Below are 23,071 nucleotides of genomic sequence, written 5' to 3' on the forward strand. Positions count from 1 at the left end.
TCAGCAAAAGACAACAACTCCTAGCTCACAGTCCTTTTTATCCCCCATTCTTCTCACATCTCTATGATCCATGAGTAGCAGCGAGAAAAACCTAATTCAAGACCAGAAACTCAGATTGCATATAGACAGATTAGAAGGAAGCAAAATCTTTGTGATTAGAACCAGGGACTGAATAAGCTAGGTAGAAGGGAAACTCAAGCAGCATCAGTAAGAAAAGTTCAGGTCCAAGACATCAGACACAACAGCCGATGGAGACCCAACCCACCAAATGAAAAACCATCTCTTAGTAGGTATGTGAATAACAGAGTTATTCTTCTTTTGCAGGGAAAGCTAGAGCTTCGTTGGTTGCAATACGACTTTCACACTTAAATGTCACATGAGGACAATAAAAGAGAAACCCAGTGGGTTTTACTTCTCAATGCATGGAATACAAATGAAGCAGAGTGAAGTGGAATCTTGATGGTAGGCGATACTCAAACAAGTACTACTAGATTGTTGAGTTTAGATTTTCAAAAATTGGTTCTGCTTAAAAAAAAAACATGTCTTTTGTCAAACTTAAAACTGATAAATACTGCCAACTGGTAATGTTTGCCTCTCTTCATTGAGTCATTCGACTCATGAAAGCTGGGAGAAGAATGAGTCCAGGAAATCACTCTACCTTATTTGTCCTTGAGGGGTTAACAGACAAGCCAGGGCTCCAGATTCCACTCTTTACCCTGTTTCTATTGATCTATGTGGTCTCCATTTCAGGAAACCTGGGGTTAGTCTTTTTAATCAGGATCAGCTCTCAGCTTCACACACCCATGTATTATTTTCTCAGTAACTTGTCATTCATAGACCTCTGCTATTCCTCTGTAATAATCCCAAAGATGTTGGTGAACTTTGTATCAGAGAAGAATTCCACAGCTTTTCCTGAGTGCATGACCCAACTCTTTCTGTTCTCTTTCTTCGGTATTGATGACTCCTACATGCTAACCGTCATGGCATATGATCGTTACATTGCTATTTGCAACCCCTTGCTCTACAATGTCATCATGTCTCACAGAGTCTGTGTGCTACTATCCACTGCTGTATATGCTATGGGGGCCTTTGGGGCCACTATCCATACCAGCTACATATCCAGCCGTTCCTTCTGTGGAACTAATATCATTCACCATTACTTCTGTGACATCCTCCCTCTTCTGAACATAGCTTGCTCAAGAGACTATACCAAGGAGTTTTGGGTGATGCTGCTGGTTGGATTTAATGTATTTGCAAGTGTATTTGCCATCTTCATCTCTTATGCCTTCATCCTTGCCAGCATCCTGAGAATACGCTCAGCAGATGGCAGATCCAAAGCCTTCAGTACCTGCAGTTCCCATCTTGCAGCTGTTGGTGTCTTCTATGGTTCCATCATCTTCATGTATTTGAAACCAGCTACAGGTGACACAACCCAGGAGAAAGTGGCTTCTGTCTTTTACACCACCGTGATTCCCATGCTTAATCCACTTATATACAGTCTTAGGAACAAAGATGTCAAAGAAGCCATAAGAAAACTTGTAAATGGTGGGTTACACGCTCAGTCTCTATAGAAAACATCTTAAAGCTAGCAATTTAAACATTCATTTTATCTTTTAAATTTTCTTGTGTAAGAATGCTATTTCAACCAGATGATTCATCTTAAATTAAAATGTTTGTGTGGTTTATTTTGGTGAGCTTCACTTCATCAGTTTAGTTTCCCTACTCCCAGCACAGTGGTTTTCACTCCCTTAGCCTACTTTATTACTTACTGGTAGACACATAAGTATACATATAAATGTATACGCATACATACATGTGTGTATATTTGTATTCTTACCAAGTACCACTAAGAAACGATAAGACAAATAAATACTTAGCAGTCTCATGTGAAAGAGCTAGGTATATTTTATAAATCCTAAAAATTATATTTATTGATTTGTGGAAAAAGGGGTGCCATGAAAGGGGCATCAGAGGACAAGATGAGAGAGTTGGCTCTCTCCTTTTCTTAGAGATTAAGTCTTCAGTCTTGGTGACAAGCATCATAACCCACTAAGCCTCCTCAATGGCCTACAACTGTATTTTAAATGACAAATATACAAACATATGAAGAATGAGGAATACATTTGTGAAAATGGAATGGAATTCACCAACAGTGAGGGGAGACAGGGTTCTGAATATATACTGAAAAGAAACTAAAATGTTCTCATGACTTTGATGAGGATTGCAAGAGAGGAATAATAACAGGAAACCGTTTAAATATTTTTGAGTTTGCAGCTGGAATGTTGGGATGGTAATTTTCAATGACACACAAAATTGTGAATGAGCCTTTTCTTATGAGGACTGTGATAGTTTGAATGTAATTTGCCTCATAATATTATAAGGAGTGACACTGTTAGGAAGTGTGGCTTTGTTAGAGTGGGCATGGCCTTGTTAGAGGAAGTGTGTCCCTGTGAGGGCAGACTTTGATATTTCCTATGCTCACAGTACTGTTCAGTGTGTCAGTTGATTTCCTGCTGCCTGTAAGATGTAGGACTCTCAGCTACTTAGCCAGCACTGTGTCTGCCTATAGACTGCCATACTCCCCTTCACGATAAGAATGGTCTGAACCTCTGAAACTGAAAGTGAGTCACCCCAATTAAATGTTTTCTTTGCAAGGGTTTTCATGATCATTGTGTCTTTTCACAGCAATAAAAACCCTAACTAAGACTAGGACACATTCAGTTAACAATTATGGTCATATCGTTACCAAAACTTCCACTTTAAGAAATAGCATGTATTTCATTTTTATTTATATATCAACATTTACTCTTGAAGAAAATATTTTTTCAGGAAACTCACAAACACTTCATAGATTTCACCTGAAATCTATGTTAGCATTAAGGAAACTACTGACTGTGGGTGTGATCAGGGCAAGCACAGGTATAACTGAACTCACACTCACATAATTCTGAGGGGTACATATTACCTAAGCAATTTCCATGTTTCACATAGACCTATTACTTAGCAATGAGATTGGAACCAACAATCAGATAAAGCCAAAGCAATGAGTCAGAGTTGGAAAAAGCAGGAAGATGTGAAGTAGAAATAATGTATTGTTTCCTCTTTTTATGCCATATCTGAAAGTATCAGAATACAATAATTCTACTGGTGTTAAAGGAGGCTGCTTGTTAGTTCCCGGCTGCCCAGACCTGAAATAATCACACAGAAACTATATTAGTTAAAACACTGCTTGGCCTATTAGCTTATGCTGATTTCTAGCTAGTTCTTACGTCTTAAATCAACCCATCTCTTTTAATCTGTGCATCAACACAAGGTGGCCTACCCACAGATTTCTGCTAGACCCTGGTGGGCGTCTTCCTCCTTCAGCAGTAACATGGCTTCTCTCTGACTCTGCCTTCTCTCTCTCTCTCTCTCTCTCTCTCTCTCTCTCTCTCTCTCTCTCTCTCTTTCTCCATCTCTGGTCAGATTTCCTCCTGGATTTACTCTCTTAAGCCATTGACTGAAAGCAGCTTCTTTATTAAGAAATGACAATAAAGCATATTCACAGCATACTGAGGGGAATCCCACAGCATAGTGGGATTTAGAAAAATCCATAGGAATATTTTCCAAAACAGCCCCATCAAATTTGGCAGGTTTCTATTTAGTCTCCTTGTGACCATTTCTTTAGGACATACAAAGAAGTTTTCTTGTTTATAGGATTTTAGAAGCAAAATAAATGAGACCAGCCAGCATAAACCTCCTTATTGAAGAGAGACTATGTACCTGCTTCACAACACTCATTTCAAATCTATTTTAACACTCTGATAAGAGGTAGAAGGTAAAATCTCTAATAGTCAAGGGCTTGTGTGAATTTTATATTCTGCCCCCAATTTCTAGAACAACAAAGATGCAAAGCTGCTTAAACACTGCCAGGTGAATGAATAAATGAACTTATGTGCATAAAGATATAAACAAAAATAAAATCAAAAGAGTTATTCGCACCCAATTTCTTGGATACATAGATTGCACTCCTTTGGGAATGAATCTGCTTGTATACCATCTGGTTCTTATGTTTTTATTATTATTATCCAAATGGTTTCTCTAGCTTCTTGAAGATTATCCCAAGGCTACAAGACAAGAAGGACACTAAAAAAAAAAAGGAGACTGTGTAACTCAGCTACTAGGTGTCATTAAGATTAATAACTTCTTAAAAAGACATAAAATAACTTATGTTACCCTATAAAAGATCTTTAATTAAAAATATCTTCACATTCTACCTAGCTGAATAATATTTCATTGTGTAAATGCACCATATATTCATTATCCATTCATCTGTTGATGGATATCTAGGTTTCCAATTTCTGGATGTCATGAGTAGATTAGCAATGAGAGTGAATGACACGGACCTTAGTTCTTCCTCCACCAGTGACTTCAACCATTCCTCCCAACTCTCTTCTCTTTTTCACTTCTCACTGACCCTAGACCCACAGTGTTTAAAAAAAATAGAAACAAATTAAAGGTTCAAAGTCCTTTAAAATATACAAAGTATGTAATCCTGAACTTAATAAAAATCAAAGACTACAAAGATATATTCTTATTCCAAGTGAGAAGAATCAGAGCCAAGTTACAAAAAAATTCCAAGACAAAAAACATCCAGCAATGTAAATCAAATCTTGTAGCCCAAAGATTAGTATCCTGGTCTCACTCATGGTCTTCTGTGTTCCAGAAGGCACGGGTGCACACAGTTTATCTCATAGACTCCTCCTGACTCAACTCCACACTTGCCACTGACGTTGGTGTTCACTCTACATGCCTGGCATCCCCCATACCCTGAGTTTCCACTGGAACTGAAGCTGTGCCTTCAAGAACAGGGGGTCCTCTCTTCAGGAAATCCAACAGTGCCACATGGTGCCAAGCCCCTTCTTCTCTTTTCATGTCTTCAATACCAGTATTAAGTGGGAGACTTTTTCACATTATTTTGTTCAGGCACCAGCTGCAGATAAAGCCTTAGCCTCATCCTGGACCACATCCTGTGAGCTGACAGTGAAGAAATATTTCCCAGAAGTTTGCCCAAATGGTGCAGGTCTCTTTTAACTGGAAATTTAGATCTGTTTTCCCATAATGGATCGAGTTAATCATTTTATCTGTCTTACAGAGTGAAAATGGTTTATGGCTTTGTTTTGGTTGTATTTTTTTATGTACCTTCAGTTTTGGTTAATTTCTTTTTGATCTAATTTTTTTCTATTTTTATTTTTTTCTTATTTTTTAAATTTTTTTCTTTTTATTGCTTCTCACTGAGCTCTACATTTTTCTCTGTTCCCCTCCCTGCCTCTCCCCTCCCCTCTTCAATCCTCCCCCAAAGTCCCCATGCTCCCAATTTACTCAGGAGATCTTGTCTTTTTCTGCTTCCCATTTCGACTTCCTATGTAAGTCTCTCTTAGTGTCCTCATTGTTGTCTAAGTTCTTTGGGATTGTGGTTTGTAGGCTGTTTTTTGGTTTTTTTTTGCTTTATGTTTAAAAACCACCTATGAGTGAGTACATGTGATAATTTTCTTTCTATGTCTGAGTTATCTCACTCAAAATAATGTATTCTAGCTCCATCCATTTGCCTGCAAAATTCATGATGTTGTTATTTTTTCTACTGTGTAGTACTCCATATAAAAAGCCAAGAGGAAAAGATACAGTTACAATGCAAAGTTAGCTCTACCTTTGCTATGCATATGATACTAATTTAAATTAAGTTCAATATGCGTGATGACATATGATTGTAATATGATCACTAAAGAGGTTGAAGCAAGTTAATTGCATAAGTTCAAGGCCAACCTGGCTGTGTAATAAGAACCTGTCTCAAACAAAACAAAAATAAGTGCACAAAGAAATAGTAATAGTTATAATTTTATTTTCTTATGGAATTTTGTTTCCATCCTTATTGTTTTATTTCTTTTTATTGACGTGTGCAAATATTAATATTTCTAAATTAAATGTATTTTATGGGTTGTTATACCTTATTTAAATACTACTATGAGTCTGTAAAGCTAGACAAATAATATTATCTTATATCTAAATATTTATACAGTTTCCAAGGTCTTACTACACAAATAATCCAGACGTGAAATTTTCATATTGTTTGAGCAACAACTTCTGGATAGGACTAATATAATAATAAACTTCTACATCAAAAAGTACTTAACAGGACTGGAGAGACAGAGCTGCAGAAAAGGGCACTTGTTTGTAAGACTAACAACATGAAATCAATCCCTAGAAACCCAACCCTGAATCCATATAGTGGAAGGAGAGGACCAACTCACTCAAGATAGCCTCCACATGTATTCATGTGCATACACACATGCGCACGTACACACACACACACACACACACACTAATAACAACAACAACAATAATAATAAATGTAAAGAATTTTAAAAGTAACCATAGATGATATTGTTAGATACTACTGAATTCCTCTATGTCACTTGTAACAACTTGTATAATGAACTAACTGTATATAAGAGCATTTTTACTTACAGTCTTATTAATGTTTTATTTTTTATTACACAATGAAATACCTCGGATCCTTTTTCTTCACTTAATTAAAATATAAACTCTGGAGAGAATTATGGCACAGCATTTGAAGACTCTTCACAGAAAACATAAGCAAGCAGAAAGGGAAGAATAGCACAACGGGGACCAGAGTCAGTTACAATGAGTGCTTATGTTACAGCTGGTACTGTTTTCATCTTAATAACTAATTAAATAGATAAGGTTTTTCACTGGTCTGGAATATAGTACAGCTTTATCAGAACTCTATCTACAGTCATTTATAGATAATCCCCTTGCTTTTTGTCATTTATCATTTGCTAATTTATTGGGTGACCTTTTAAGATTTAGTGTGCAAGCATATTTTTCTGTGTGGTGTGGTTATAAACTCCATTTTTCTTCTTTATCAAACAATAATTTGACTGGTAGTCTTCTGCATTAAAAGACACCTTGTTTTCTCAGATAATTTAGATTCAGTTTATATATTTCAATTCTATATAATGTGATTGTAATTTTGGATGTCATATTCCACTACATTTCTATATTTGATGCCTTTTCTAAAATTTTGAAATGCTTGCATTTTAATATCAATTAATTCTTATTTATCCTGTAGTTTTTCTATTTTCAAATATTTACTAATTACTTTTGTCTTTTAAAAAATAATTGTTAGCATTAAATAGCCTCAGTGTACTACAATCCTGCTATAATAACATAAGCTCAATATAAACTTCTCTTCTTAGTAGTTATGAGCAGGAATCAGGACAATATACAAAGTACTAGAATCATATCAGGACCATAAAGTAAATGAATGTAGAAATCAAGTTTATTTCAAATGGACCACAAACATAACTAAAACTAAATTGAAGATATCTAAACTCATTCTATCTGGATCAGTCCAATACTAAAAACAAACCTCTAATGTATGAATTCATGTATGTGAAATGGAAGTAAACATTAATGTGTCCTTAAAAACAAGAAAGGAATACAAAAGGGGGTAAAAATGTGTGTTGATAATGAAAGAGAGGAACTCAAAAAGAGGTCTCCCGGGAGAGGGTGCATCAAGTAGTTGCCCATGGACAAAAGGTCAGTCCTGAAAACATATAACTAATATTATATGAATCAAATGGTTAAATTTAAGAAAATGCTTGTATATATAAATATACACAGGATTATATGAATATACATATACATGTTATATATTTTTGCAATAGAATTAGTTGATAAGGAGACCATGAAGCTGAAGAAGAGCAGGAAGGTTTGAAGGGAGGAAAGGGAAAAAATAAATGTTCTAATTATATTATAATTTCAAAAATTTAAGCAATAGAAATATGGGGTTCAATCAAAATAATATCTACTCATTATAAAGTATGCCACGAACAACTTTTAAGATCATACAAAAATAAAGGCAACTTCTAACAGATGATAGAGACAAACTGTAAAGAGATATTATACATAAAGCTTATTCCCCAGGAGTGTGCATCCCTTGTGTCAAGACCTTTCTCAAAGCCACCTTTACCTCCTTGTTTCTCAAAGAATATATCAAAGGATTAAGGGAAGGAGTAACGATATTATTCAACACTTGAACCACTGAATCGAGCCAAGGACTGGAGGCAGGTCTGAGGTAAATGAGGACCACAGGGCCATAAAAGAGCAGGATGGATGTCAGGTGGGCACTGCAGGTGGAGAAGGCTCTGCGCCTGCCTTCAGAAGAACGGATTTTCAATATGGAGATAACTATGCGAGAGTATGAAGTGAGAATAAGGAGGAAGCACACCAATGCAACAAGACCTACATTGATGAAACTCACAGCCCGCGCCATATATGTGTCGCCACAGGCCAGGGGCAACACCACAGGGATGTCACAGAAAAAATTGTCCACTTCATTGGGTCCACAGTAGGGTAACTTGAAGATTAGAAACGTGAGAACAGATGCATGCAGACAGCTCCCCATCCAGGTAGCCACTGTCATGGAGACACACACCCATGAACTCATGATGACTGTGTATCTCAGAGGGTGACAGATGGCTGCAAAGCGGTCGTAAGCCATCACAGTATACAGGAAGCATTCAGCACAGCCCAGGAAATGATAGAAGAAGAGCTGGGAGGCACATCCCTGGTAAGAGATGGTGTGGCTGTGTCCAGTGAGGTAGAGCATCATCTTTGGGGAACTCACCGAAGGGAACAAAATGTCAAGCACTGACAGGTTTCCCAAGAAGAAGTACATGGGCGTGTGAAGGTTGGAAGAGGTGAGGATGGCCAGGAGAATGAGTAGGTTTCCTGGGAGTGTGAGCAGGTAGAAGGCCAGAAAGAGAACAAAGAGCATCTTTTCCAGCCCAGCTGTATGTGGGATTCCCATCAGGAAGAATTCAGTTACTAAAGTGCAATTCCTCATTTCAAGTTTACTTACTTCTGAAAGACAAAAGGATGGACCTACTTAGCTGAACTTCCCAAAGAAATTAAAGCCTTTGCAGATCACACTGGGACCCTTTGTATTAGAAAGAACTTTCAATATGAGATTTCAACTAATTTGTCTAATTAATATTCAATAACAAATTGGCCATTTATTTATTTTTAACTTTCCCCTAAAACATAAAGAGGTCAACTTGAATTAAGGATATAATACGAAATTGACAGTATAGAATAGCAGTTCTCAACCTTCCTAACGCTGTGTCTTTTTAACTCTGTTTCTCCTTTGTGGTGAGCCCCAATCATTAAATTATATCCATTGCTACTTCATACCTGTAATTTTGATACTGTTATGAATCATAATATAAGTATCTGGTATGCAGGATATCTGAAATGTGACCATTGGGAAGGGTTGCTTGGCTTTTTTCAGGTTGAGTACCACTGGTATAGAGTAACAGTCACAATTGCATACATCAGAGTTCAAATGTCACATCAACTCCTTATTCTGAATCCAGACAGTTTCATCAAATATCTCTGATTTTAATTTTATTCTCTGTGGGGAAATTATTAGTTTAAATTTATTGAAGGTACAAAGCTCTAATGTGCATAAAATATCTAAGCAATTTTGTCCAGACACATAGTATTTTCTTAAATAATTCAAACTTCTAATACTCTGAATAATGAGACTCCAACTAAGTCATAATCACAGTGACTAGGAGCTACTGAACCTCTGTCTTCGGAGTCAGTACAACTGACAACTGGAATCCATCTGGTGGGCACATGAAAGAACAGAAGACAAAACATAATACACAGTGTAGGGAAAAGCTATTTACAGTTGCCACTGTTATGAATTGATTGAATACAGAGTTTGTATTCCCAAAAGCCATGATCCAAGCTATGGCTGTGTGCTATCCACATGAGTGTTTGTAAGACACTTTGTCATCATTCATATCATAAGTAGTACATAAAGTGACATGAATATCCAAACTCAAGTCGAGCTAAGTAAGCACAGGCTCTTACTCTTTCAAAGAAACACATACCACAGAAGAGAGGAAGCTAAGAGAAGAATGTGTTCCAGTAAACCAGCACTTACACACCAATGCAGATTATGGAAAAAATGGGGCTAAAACCCAAGGCCACATCTGCCCTCTGTGGTTGGAAGGGATGAAACAGAACAGCCTTGCTATGAAGCTGAGAAAAGCAGGAGGCTGCATCTTTTTAGCCTAAGACCCAGCGATGATGCCTAGAATCTGTGATGCAGGACATGCCCTGAGTGTAAGAGCTTCAGTTAGCCAGCCACTGAGGAGGAATAGATGTTTCCTTTGGGTCTTTTATGGGACTCGTTTCCACAGTGACCCTGACCAGAAAGAGTAGAACAGAGAGATCAGTTAGCTATGAAGATCTTTGCTTTTGTTCCTTCACTCCTTCTCATTTCTGCATTGCTTTTTGTGCTCCCTAGGGTAGGATGTACTCACTTAGTGGTTTTCAAACCTGCCACTTGGGTAAAACAACTTTATTGCAAATACTGAGTTTTCCCTGGAGGAATGCCATCCCTTGAGTTCAAATGCGAGCAATTACTCAGTTCTTTAGGGATCCAGATTAGAAAAAAGTGGAAAACATCTAAAATTGTACTGGTTTCAAGAGGAAGAAAAAAAAACTATAACCTATCGTGTAACATTTTGTTGTTGTTTCAGTGAGAAATATTCCCATGAATTCATACATCCACATAGTGGGTCCCCAGTTTGTGATGTTTTGTGTGGAGATCTTAATATCTTTGGGAGATGTAGGCTATCTGGAAAAAGTCTACTCACTGGGAGAAGATTTTGAATTGTTATAGCCTCAATCTACTTCCTGTCTTCCCTCTTCTTTTGTTTTCTGTGTGGGAACGAAATGTGTGGGAATGAAATCCCCAGCCATTATGGACTTGATCCCTTGGGAACTGTAAGCCAAAATACAGCCTTTTCTTCCCTAATTTACTTTTTACTAGAGTATTATCGCTACATCATAAAAGCTACTAGTGCACTTTATTCTGCAAAAATGTTTTCTATAATATACCATTATTAATATTTCTTTAAATGCTTGGATTTATATCTTATTTCTTACCAGGAAACTTTTTGTTTTTTCCTTAAGACAACTATTAATGTTTATTTAGGTATATTTTAATCATTTAATGGACTTTACGGATACTCTGATCAAACTATGAAATAGATGTACAACTGTTAGGTGGATAACTAACTGCCTTCTGATTGGATATGAGTCCTACTTCGCAAGAAGGTATCAGGCCAGGTTCCTTAAACCTAGCCAAAAATTCATGGCTGGGAGGAACATAAGCCCCAAGTGGGAACCTACTGCTGTTCTTTGCCAATATGTAAAAATGCTTGCTAAATCTGTGTTTCTGTCCACAGATTTCTAATATTTGCAACCTTGTTCAGGTCTCTTTTTGCAGTAGACAGTGGCTAATGATAAATGAATAAATTGTGAAAGCACTGAGAAAAATTGATTGTGAGTGATCAGATATAGAAGGAACATTGTTATCAATCTCCCCCCAACTCCTTGAATTCAGAGAACATCATGGAAGAAGAAGCAGAATGGATGGAACAGCCAGTGGATGTCAAAGCATACTGAAATTCTGTCTTCTGGACATCACATGGATGTTAGATACATGAACTCATGACAGTGTGATTACCCACATAAGACCTGTACAAAATAAAACCACTTAAAACTAAAGCATGAATGGGGAAAGGGCTCCCAAGATCCCATAACTAGCTAAGAAGCTGGTGAGGGCAATTGAGAGCTGGTACAGAAGGAGATATGTGGCTCAAACCTCATTTCAGTATTTGCAAAGTGGTTAGAAGAGCAAATGGTATCCAGAAGAACACATAGATGGCTTACTCTATATGTGTCTTACTCTAAGTGTTTCTGTGGTAAATCAAGGCAATCAAAAAAGATAGGTATAATCACAAAAGTAGTTGATTAAATGTTAAAAGAATAAGTTCTGAAATATTTCAAAAATAAAAAGTAAGTTTTGTTTATACTTTAATGTCTATTCATTATAATTCTGATGCATTTAAGGAATTATGAGTGGTTATATATAATAGGAACTCTGGCTCTATATTTTTTACACTGCAATTTTTAAAAATTTAATCTCCCAATTTATAGACACAGATTGAAGATTATCACCTTTGGTGACACATAAAGAAAGAATCACAGCAGATGCTGTCATTGCTAGCCAAAGGACATATCGTCAACACAAACATTTTATAAGGAGGAGAAAGACAGAGTAAAGGAATTAACCACCTGAGTGCTGTCAGAAAAAAATGCAAAGGAATAGGATTGGCTCAGAGTACTGAGATTGGATTTCAGAGGTCGTTTAAATCAGGGTAATAGACACTTGGGGTTCTCAAATGAACCTTCTGTACAGATTTCCCCATACACATACTGGTCTTCAAGGTTGGATAAGTCTTTGAATTTTGGCTTGAAATTAATTAGCTGTTGCAATCATGTGTAAAGCCATCCAGCAAGAATGTCTTGAGCAACATCTTACACTATCACATGTCTGACAAACTGGTCTGTGAATTGTTTCTTAGATAGTTGTCATTTTTGGGTATTGTTTTCACAAATGTTGCAGTTTTTAAAATCAACTTTGAATGGTTAAAATATTGTGGTGTGGATTCTAGTATTTCAAGAAAAGGGAGCAGACGGATGCCAAGACTGTTTAATCACAGTAATCTTTTAGTTTACGAATCCTAAGAATATTTATGACCTTTAGACAACCACAGAATTGGCTAATTTCTTGAGTTAAAAGTGAAATAGTATTTAACTTGCTGGAAAACATTGTGTCCATTTAAAGAATTAGAGGGAATTGCCTAGAATAGGAAACTGATTGTTACCCATGAAATTTCCAGTAACAAAAACAAGAAATACGTGTGTCTGATGACAAAACTACACTATTACGTAGCCCTTGAACATGGACCCAGTGTTGCAGGAATGCATTGGGCTGTCTGAGGTCCCTGAGGTGGTGTTTGAAAATGAGCCCTATCCACATTCTCACGGTCTGGCTTCTGAATTAAATTGATTTCTTTACCAGCAACATCTGTGTCATGATAGTAGCTTTCGAGTGGAGATTAGTCATACCAGGATCCTCTGTCAATTCCCCATGCTTCCTGGGAGTGCCTGAGTACTTTATTATGCATATTTTAATTTTTATAATACCAGTCACAGTTCATAACAAGCAAATAAACACCTTGGACTTTAAGCACCTTATCAGACAATAGCCAAAATTCTTCAGGCTATTTGAACGTGGCATCTCCTATACATGGATTCTTTTTTTATTCTAAATTTGGTGATATTCATCCAAATTGATAGGATAGAGATGCATTTACTTATTTCAATCCAGTTTTCAAATTCCATACCATATTAATGGTGATTAGCTTAACTGAGTGACCAAAGGGACACTAAGAAGAATATAGAAAGATATAATAGTTGAAAGGAGTGATGCGAGGAATTGAAGAGAGCATAAGATACTCCATAGTATCTAGAAAGGTACAGCTTCATAAAATAATATATAAGCTGATTACCCCAATGCGTACATGTAAAAATGAAAAGAATTCAGTCAAAAGTGGATTTCACAGTAGAAGTCGCAAGGCAGGAAGATTCATTGTTTTGGCAAATTACAGTTAAAAACACTGGATAAATATGAAAAGTCTTTTTTACATGGTTAAATCCACGTATTAGCTGAAATAAACCCTACCTGTGAGGATGCCCACCAACCAAGCAGAATAGCTTTGGTCATCTCACTAATTTGGCAACAGTTCTGATGAAAGAAAACCTGGGTCAACTTTAAAGAATGATTGCTTCTATTCCTTATACCCCAAAGGTTGCATTGCTTGACTTAACACCTTTCTCAGGGCTAATTTCACTTCCTTGTTTCTCAAAGAGTAAATCAGAGGATTTAAGGAAGGGGTGACAACATTATTAAACACCTGGACAACAGAATCCAGCCAGGGGCTAGAAGCAGGTCGGAGATAAACAACAATCACAGGACCATAGAACAATAGAATGGATGTGAAGTGGGCACTGCAGGTGGAGAAGGCTCTGCGCCTGCCTTCTGAGGAACGGATTTTCAAAATGGAGATAACGATACGAGTGTAGGAAGTGAGAACAAGGAGAAAACATGTAAGGGCAACAATGCCAACATTGGTAAAACTCACAGTCTGTGCTAGAGAGGTGTCTGCACATGCCAGGGACAGTACTACAGGAATGTCACAGAAGAAACTGTCCACCTCATTGGGTCCACAGTAGGGTAACTTAAAGATAAGAAAAGTGAGGATGCTCCCATGTACAAAGCCCCCCAGCCATGAGCCCACTGTGAAGAGGGTACACACCTTGTAGTTCATGATAATCGTGTATCTCATAGGGTAGCAAATAGCCACAAAGCGATCATAGGCCATCACTGTGTACAGGAAACACTCAGTACACCCCAGGGTGTGATAGAAGAAAATCTGTGAAGCACAGCCCTGATATGAAATAGTGCAACTCTGCCACGTTAAGCAGTCCATCATCTTAGGAGAATTCACAGAAGGGAAGAATATGTCAAACACTGCCAGGTTCCCCAGGAAGAAATACATGGGGGTGTGGAGGTTGGGGGAAGCCAAGATGGTGAGGAAGATGAGCAGGTTCCCCAGCAAGGCAGAGACATAGAAGATCAGGAACAGGAAAAAGAGCATGTTCTCTAGCCCTTCGCTGTTGGAAATTCCCAGCAGGATGAACTCTGTCACAAAGGTGTAGTTCCTCATGTTCATGACACAGGTAGTCCTGGAAAAGTAAAGCGATGTTGCCCATGAGTAAGTGAGAACAGCTTCCTGACCAAGGGATTCCTATCTAAGGCAGTGACTGAACAAAGAGGAAAAAGAGAACCAGTGATGAATCAACTCTTGGCATTCAGTTAAGTGGTGTATCACATTGGTCTCTATTTCTTCACATGTTAGGTGGGGAAAAGTGATTGCTTCTTACCACCAGTCTGTTTCTTCACATTTGGCTTATAATAATAAACAAAACAGCTGTTACATTTCAGAGCACCCATTTTTCTTATGGAACCTGTGTTACCACATGATGGCCAAGCTGTGCTTGAATTGCACATAACATGATTGCTCCAATATGAGCATGCAAAATGTGAAAATGAAAAGAAGATAAGACTCTTCTTTTTAATGTTTGCCTGAAAAATATACTTTCCACTCTTCATTAATCATAGTTAGAATTGCATGTTGTTTTTATTTAGAATCTACACACACACACACACACACACACACACACACACACACATGCAGAGGCAGAATGTGAACTCAGTTTAGAAGTAGAAGCTTTACAATGATAGAAACACTTTCTACATTCCCATGATCTATCTTCTCAGTCAAATTTTATTTCTATACTAAAAATCTCACAAACGGGAATTTCAATATCATTAGTGCTTTTTAACATTATTAATTAGGATACTAATCAGTAATTAAAAATCACCAAAAATTCTTCTTCTGTTTTGTGTTGCACTTATCTTAACCTTCTATGGATGGCCAGCAGCTAATTTTGTTCTACTCTACCTAACATTTATTCTTGAAAGCAGTTTTATCCATTCACACTGCTTAATAGATTGCAGATGTGTGCTATTTGAGTTTTGACCAAATAAAATCCTTGCTATACAAAAGCATAATTGATGGAAAAAATGAAGAGAAATAAAAGAAGGTTTTAGACCATCATTGTCCTTAGTGTAGGAGCCAGGTCCTGTCTGAATTGAGTCTTACTCAAACCATATGATTAGATTAAAATCCCCGCAAAGTTATAGACAGGATGCAAAAATTCTATGTTTTAGCTATTAGACATTGACTTTGGACCTTAGCAATAAATGTAGTTTCACACACTCATTTTCTGTCAGTCTGCCAGAATTATAAAGATAAATGGAAGTCCCATGTCTTAAATACACAGAGAAATGTAAATGTGGCTTCTGATCATTGCCTTCTTCCACCAGTGTATGCCTCTGGATCCTGAGTAACTTCTTGGCTCGGAACCTCACCTACACTAAGGAAAATGGATTATTTTCAGCCTCTAATGATTGTGACCTGAGTGAGATAAAAGTATAATGCTGTGGTTTGTGTTGGTCCTTTAGTGGCAAATACATAATGAAGTTAGGTTAACAAGTTACCCTCCAGCAAGTAACCCTGCATACATACAATAACATACATATAACATACAATAATATAATCATACAATAACAACGAAAGCCTTGCAGGTAAGATGAAAATCTCATTTAAAACAGCTTATAAAGAACTGTAGCACAGTTAATATTATTCCATTTGTTATATATTTATTTAACCATAGGTATTTATGGAGCCTGTGATTAAAGACAAAAGAAGACACATTGTTCTTGGGGAGTGGGGGAGACATTGTTTTCCTCTCACTTAAACAATGTGCTTTGTGAAGGAGCATTTAGTTGGTTAGAAGTGCTCAAACGCTCTCTTACTCACAGACTTCCTGTGTGTGACCCAGTAACAAGATTCACATTGCAGAGCTGCACAGATGGCTGGCCCTCACCTGCCCTAAGGAAAGTAGAGAGTTCACAGCTCTTTTGGATGTCTATTCAGAATCCTGGCTCTCTGCAGTCAGAACTCAACACCATACTTTATGTATGAATATCCTAAGAAAGGACATGATACCAGGAAAACTCCCTGGAATTGTGTCTTCCTTAACCATGAAGATTCCAAATTCCTACCATAGAAGATTTCAGATTAGAATTTACATGACCGCCTCCCAGGGAGACAGAAGAGGAAATCGCTCTTCTGAGAGGAGTGTGAAAATTGACCTTTGTTTCAACAAGAAACAAATTCTAAAATTTCACACTGACTTTTGTGAATATCCCAATTTCACTTTCACTACATTCTCTTATATTTAGGTATGGAGATAAAATGTCATGTGACAGAATAAACATATTGCCCGTTAAAGGAAGTACTCGTGGATAAGATGAAGAAAGACAGCAATAGGGATATTTTATGACACAGGGATAATTTCTTATACCTTGCTAAGTGAAAACTAGGACCCTATCTCCCTGATGGTATTCATTTCCTCCCTAAGTCCTTCTGACAAACACACACACACACACAAAAACACACAAACATGCATATACAAACAACCTATACTTTTTCCTTTCATTGCTTTCTCATTGTTGATTTAATAATGGATCGATGAACTCAAACCTTTGTAATGGGTACCAGCTTTAACACTCTGGGGGTTGAAGCATAAATGTTGCTTGGCTTCAGATGATGGTGACCAAACTCAGTAACCACAGACTTTTCATTTAAAAAAAATAGATGAAAAACCTATCTTTAGTTCTATGACTTTATATTTTAGAACATAATGAACACAGAAGAATGGAAGAGAGAAAGGCATGCCCAAGAGTGAAAAGAAGAAGCCAGAGCTTTACCCACATACCAGCAGCCAGAAACCACAGCTAATGCAAGCAAACAGATATCTTGAAAGTTTCTAGTCAAAAAGTTAGAACAAAAGACTCTATTGTGCAGAAAGTGTCCTGATGTAGAGACAAGATGCTTTACCCTCTCCTCTTGAATCTACGACTCAGTTCTGCTATTAATTTTACCTTCAAATAATGAATTTATAATGTTTTATAACTAGAAGGATTAATGGAACTTGTCTCTTTTGGGACAATATCTCCAGTGACCTAAGATGTATGAATAAGCAAAGGGAATAATTAAAGGCTTAAATTTCTTTTCTTATACCCTTTGCCCTTTCCTGGTCCCTCCCTCATTAATGTACTCACTATAGAAGTAGTATGACAATTTGTAACTTATTTAGTAAATACATAAAACACAGGAAAAACTGAATTTTCTTTTTTCTTATCAGTTTTGTGACTTTGAAGTGATTTTCTCAACCATCCCACAACAGTTTTGAAGTGTACTTATGTATTACCAATCGTATTACATATGTATGCAGCTTTTGTCTTTTATTTAACATAATTTTAATTCACTTTTTTCAAAGTACTTTCAAAATCATTCCAAAGCTATAACTTACTTTTAGTAGTTGCATTTAATCTACACAATAAATGTGTGTGTGTGTGTTTGTGCATGCATGCTCCACTTAACTATCTTCAACTTCTGGATAGTTATTTATGTTTCTTGAACATGTTTATAATATGTACTAAAGTAAAAAAAATAGAAAACAAAAAGATAGATGGATACATAAACATGTATTGTTATATGAAATACCTTTTAATTTCTGAGTTATCCACATTTAAGACTATATTAAGATGAGTTTGCCAAAGTAGAAATATATTAAATATAAATACTACAATGTGGAAGAACACTATCAAATTTCTTTGTTAGCACCAGTGTCTATGAGAGCAAATTTGACAAATGCTATATATAAATTTATCTAAAAATGTCAAAAGATTTTATAATAAGTTGAAAAAGCATCCACATTCTTCACCAAAATATCACACAAATGATTTTTAGGCGACATAAAAAAATTCTCCTCTGAAACCTCTTGAGCCAGCCCCTCACAGTTAAAAATCACCTATACAACCACTGTCTTCCACGCTCCTTCTGGGACGGCCCCTTAAGCAGCATTTAAAACATTTCACTGTTTCCCTAGCCCAAAGTACTAATTCCAAATTCTACCAAACAAAAAACATGGCCAGACCTATCAAAACAATACCCCAGGCCAATATCTGTCTTAGTTAGTGTTTTAATTGCTGTGGAGAAACACCATGACCATGACAGCCCTTATAAAGGGAAACATTTAGTTGGGGCGGCATACATTTTCAGAGGTTTAATCCATTATCATCATGGTACAACAGGAAGGTGTGCAGGCAGACATAGAACTGGAGAAGTAGACAAGGGTCTTACATCTTAGTTTTCAGACAGCAGGAAGGGGTCTTAGTTTCACACTGAGTAAAGTTTGGGCAAAGGAGGCCTCAAAATCCACCCACACATTGACACACTTTCTCCCACAAATCGACACCTATTCCAATAAAGCTATAGCTCCTAACAGTGCCACTCCCTTTAGGAGGCATTTTCTTTCAACACACCAAAATACCAAAAACTATTTTGACAAATTGCCAATTTAATCTATGGTGAAATATTTTCACTAACTAAGGATAAATGGAATAATCTCGAAAGTTTCAAAGAACTAAACAAGACCCAAAATTCCCACAAGCTGATGTCATATTTAATAGTAACAAAGTGGTTATTTCATCTCTAGAATTAGGAACCAAGTTAATACTCTCACCTTTTCTACTCAATGTTAAACAATTTCTGCATAAGACAATTCAGTATAAAAAAAAGTAAGAGATGAATTTTAAATAAAAGTAAATTGAGTTTGCAGACAATGTGATTATCCATACAGATCTGGGATTTAGCTGAAAATATTTCAATGATTAGTATTCAGTCTTGCAAAGTTGTTTACATTGTTGATACAAGAAAATTAATTGTAATCATGTGATTATCAAAGAGTAACATTCTAAGTAATATCAAAATAGAAAATAACAATAAAACTGGGCTGGACCTGAACACTGATATTATACATCTTAAAAGAAAAATGTGCATGCACTCCTTAGAGTGCTAAAAGGTGAGTTTACTAATGATTGACCTGTGAGTTGAATAAAATCCTAACAAAAACTTTAGCAGGTTTACTGTGGAAAATAGCAACCTAGTTCTAAAATTCTTATGGAAATCCAAAGGTTTTACAATGCCAAAATGTTTGGGGAAAAAAACGATGTTTCTAAAGGTGAAACAGTTACAGCAAAGGTGCATGAAGCTCACTCTCTCCGCTGTCTGTTAGTATTAATAGAGTCACCAGAACACAGGGCAGGCTCACATGTGCCTTTTCCCAAATATACAAACAAAACAACAACTACTAATACAGAGTCATTAATGATATTTGAAGTTCTGGCTTGTTCATTACACAAATGTCATGGATTTTAGTGAATCATGCCCCTGAAATATGCGTGGTTCTTTTTTTTCTTTTTCTTTATTTAATTTATTTATTTATTTTTGTTTTTTTGAGACAGGGTTTCTCTGTGTAACAGCTTCATCTGTCCTGTAAGTAGATCTTGTAGATCAGGCTGGCCTTGAACTCACAGAGATCTGCCTCCCAAGTGCTGGGAATAAAGGTGTGCACCACCCCTGCCTGGCTTCTTTTCTTATTCTTAACAAAACAAATTCCAACAAATGTTGCTAATGATCTCTTCTTCTTGAGGAAAGTTTCCAACTGTTTCTCCATTCACGTGAGTGACCTTACCAACTGTGAACAGCAAACAGATAGGCAGCAAGAAATGCAGCATGACCAGAAAGAACACTCATGATGGGATTCACCTTTAAAAAAAAAAAAAACAACACCATTTTATATATACATAATTTCACACCTGCATGACCTAAAAAGAAAAAAAAAGGAATGAGTGGCATCCATAATTGTATGTAAAGAAGGATGGGAGCTTAAAATTTGAAATAAAATAAAATTTAATACTGACAGAGTTTGAAAACTATTAAGTGTGAGCTAAATTGCCAATAATGATCAAGTTAGCCTTTCAAGAGATTATGTGTTCCTAATTCAGAAAAGGAAGGAAGGAAGGAAGGAAGGAAGGAAGGAAGGAAGGAAGGAAGGAAGGAAGGAAGGAAGGAAGGAAGAAGGAAAAGAGGGAGGAAAAAAGGGGGGATCAACTCTATTCCTTCCTGCCTAAGGAATAAGGAGAGTGTGTGTTGAACATGACCTGAGCTGCAGCATAAAGCTACCCTTTTGCAGGCTTCAAACATAATATGGGTTCGGAGGCCAGCAACTATCTCCACACCTTATGTCTTGTAGCTGATCTCTGCTACCAGAGAAGTGTCTGTGGCAAGGCTCAAACTTATACACTGCATATACACCGCAGCAACTGCGTAATAGTTAAAGACTGTTCCGTGGAAAGATACCAACACGCTGTTGACATCAACAGCAGTAACCATGAGCATTTGTTGGCCACACCCACACAGCTATCATCATCATCATCATCATCAGAGTAATCGTCATCATCATCTTCTCCACCGCCACCATCATCATCAACATCCATTACAACTGTTTGAATCTTCTCAATTCTGTCCCCGGTTTTTATCACTGCAGGAAGTAACATGGTCATTGGAAGGTATAACGAGTTTCTTGGGGCTCAGTAGCGCCCTCTCCCAGATACAGCTTCACTTTCTTAAGGAGACCAAACAGAAGAGCAAAATTTGTCAACAAAGAATAAAAATCATTTCCCCTACAAATTCAGAAATTAGAATCTCTCTAGACACTTTTCCTTTTCCAAGTCATGGACAGATCCTTATAAAAAATTATTCATGGGAGCACTCACAAATTTGTTATTATTTTTAATTTTTTATGTGTATTGGTGTTTTGCCTGTCTGAATGCCTGAGCATCACGTCCATGATGTGACTGCAGAGGCCAGAAAATGGTATAAGATCCCCTGAAACCAAAATTACAGATGGCTGCCAATTGTCATTGCATGCTGAGAATCTAATCCAAGTCCTTTAGAAGGTCAACTATTGCACTAAACCACAGGATCATCTCACAGCATTTTTTTAAAAACTTAACTAAAAGTAGTCATTTTTACTTCAGTAAGAATGATTTTTTTTCTAGTTTCATCTGTGTGTCTTCAAATTTACTGATGTCATTGTTTTTAGTGGCTGAGTAGTACTTCACTGTGTAAATGCACCACAATTTCTTTATCCATGCTTTGGTTGAGTGGTATTTAGACTGTTTCCAGGACCTAGCTATTATGAATAAAACTACCATGAACATAGTTAAGCAAGTGTCCTTGTGGTATGACTGAGTGTCCTTTAGGTATATGTCCAAGAGTGGTATAGCTGGGTCTTGAGGTAGATTGAGTCTCAGTTTTCTGGAAAACTGTCATGTTGATTTGCAAAGTGGTTGTGCAAGTTTGCACTCCCACTAGCAGTGGAGGAGTGTTCCACTTGCTCCACATTCTCTCCAGCATGAGCAGTCACTTGTGTTTTTTGTCTTAGCTGTTCTGACAGGTGTAAGATGGAATCTCAGAGTCATTTTGATTTGCATTTCCATAATGGCTAAGGATGTTGAAAATTTCTGTAAGTGATTGTCAGCCATTTGAGATTCTACTGTCGAGAATTCTCTGATTAGGTCTGTATCCCATTTTTAATTTGATTGTTCACTTTTGATGTCTAATTTCTTTAGTTCTTTATATATTTTGGATATCACCATCTGTTGGAAATGAAGTTGGTGAAGCTCTTTGCCCATTCTGTAGGCTGCTGTTTTGTCCTGTGTCCTTTCCCTTACTGAAGCTTTTCATTTTCATGAGGTACCACTTATTAATTAATTGTCAATCTTAATGTCTTTTCTACTGGGGTTCTATTTAGGAAGTTGTCTCCCATGCCAATGCATTTAAGGCTATATCCAAATACTAATTCACAAGTGGATGTTAGTTGTAAAGTAAAGGGTAATCACACTACAATCCACAGACTCAAAGAAGCTAGATAGCAAGGAGAGAACAAGGGGGGAGTAGCAAGGATCTCCCTGGGAAGGGAAAAGGGAAGAGATCTCCCGAGCGTACTAAAGGCAGGTGGGAATGGGAACTTGAGATATCTGGTTGTGGCTTGATGGAAGGAGAGGTAACTAATAGGGATGACTGGAAAGGGGAGGACATTTCGGGGTTAATTCAGAAACCTGACGCAAGGGAAACTTCCACTAATCTACAAGAATGACCTCAGCTAAGAGTCCTAGAAATAGTGGATATGCAGTCTGAACTGGCCATCTCCTGTGACTAGACTGATGACTACCCCAACTGTCATCAGAGAGCCTTCACCCAGTATGAAAACCAATGAAAACAAATGCAGAGAATGACAGCCTAACACTGGGCTGAGCTTGGGGAATCCTGTTGAAGAGAGGGAGGAAGGATTATAAGAGCCAGAGGGGTCAAGGACATCACAAGAAATCCCTGAGAAACAACTACTCTGGCTCATTGGAACTCACAGAGTCTGAACAACAATCAAGAAGTCTGCATGGGACCAACCTAGTTCCTCTACAAATATGTGTAGCTTGGTCTACTTGTGGGACTCCTAACAATGGGAGCAAAGGCTGTCCCCG

At 37.2% G+C, this 23,071-nt stretch overlaps 3 protein-coding genes across 3 annotated transcripts; 1 reads left to right on the top strand and 2 right to left on the bottom strand.

Annotated features, from left to right (window-relative positions):
• The first annotated feature begins 635 nt into the window (after positions 1 to 635).
• LOC148122322 (olfactory receptor 8A1-like) lies at positions 636 to 1,571 on the top strand. The gene has a single exon (XM_087905932.1). The coding sequence runs from the start codon at positions 636 to 638 to the stop codon at positions 1,569 to 1,571; it is 936 nt and encodes a 311-aa protein (XP_087762058.1).
• Positions 1,572 to 7,975: 6,404 nt separating this feature from the next.
• On the bottom strand, positions 7,976 to 8,908 carry LOC125389060 (olfactory receptor 10D3-like). Its single transcript, XM_048417468.2, has one exon. It carries the CDS (start codon positions 8,906 to 8,908, stop codon positions 7,976 to 7,978), a length of 933 nt encoding a protein of 310 aa, XP_048273425.2.
• A 4,870-nt stretch (positions 8,909 to 13,778) lies between these two features.
• Positions 13,779 to 14,723, bottom strand: LOC125389083 (putative olfactory receptor 10D4). Its single transcript, XM_048417499.3, has one exon. It carries the CDS (start codon positions 14,721 to 14,723, stop codon positions 13,779 to 13,781), a length of 945 nt encoding a protein of 314 aa, XP_048273456.3.
• Between the last annotated feature and the right edge of the window lie 8,348 nt (positions 14,724 to 23,071).

This window comes from Myodes glareolus, chromosome 4 (assembly GCF_982192425.1).
Source record: "Myodes glareolus chromosome 4, mMyoGla1.1, whole genome shotgun sequence".
Taxonomy (NCBI): Eukaryota; Metazoa; Chordata; class Mammalia; order Rodentia; family Cricetidae; genus Myodes; species Myodes glareolus.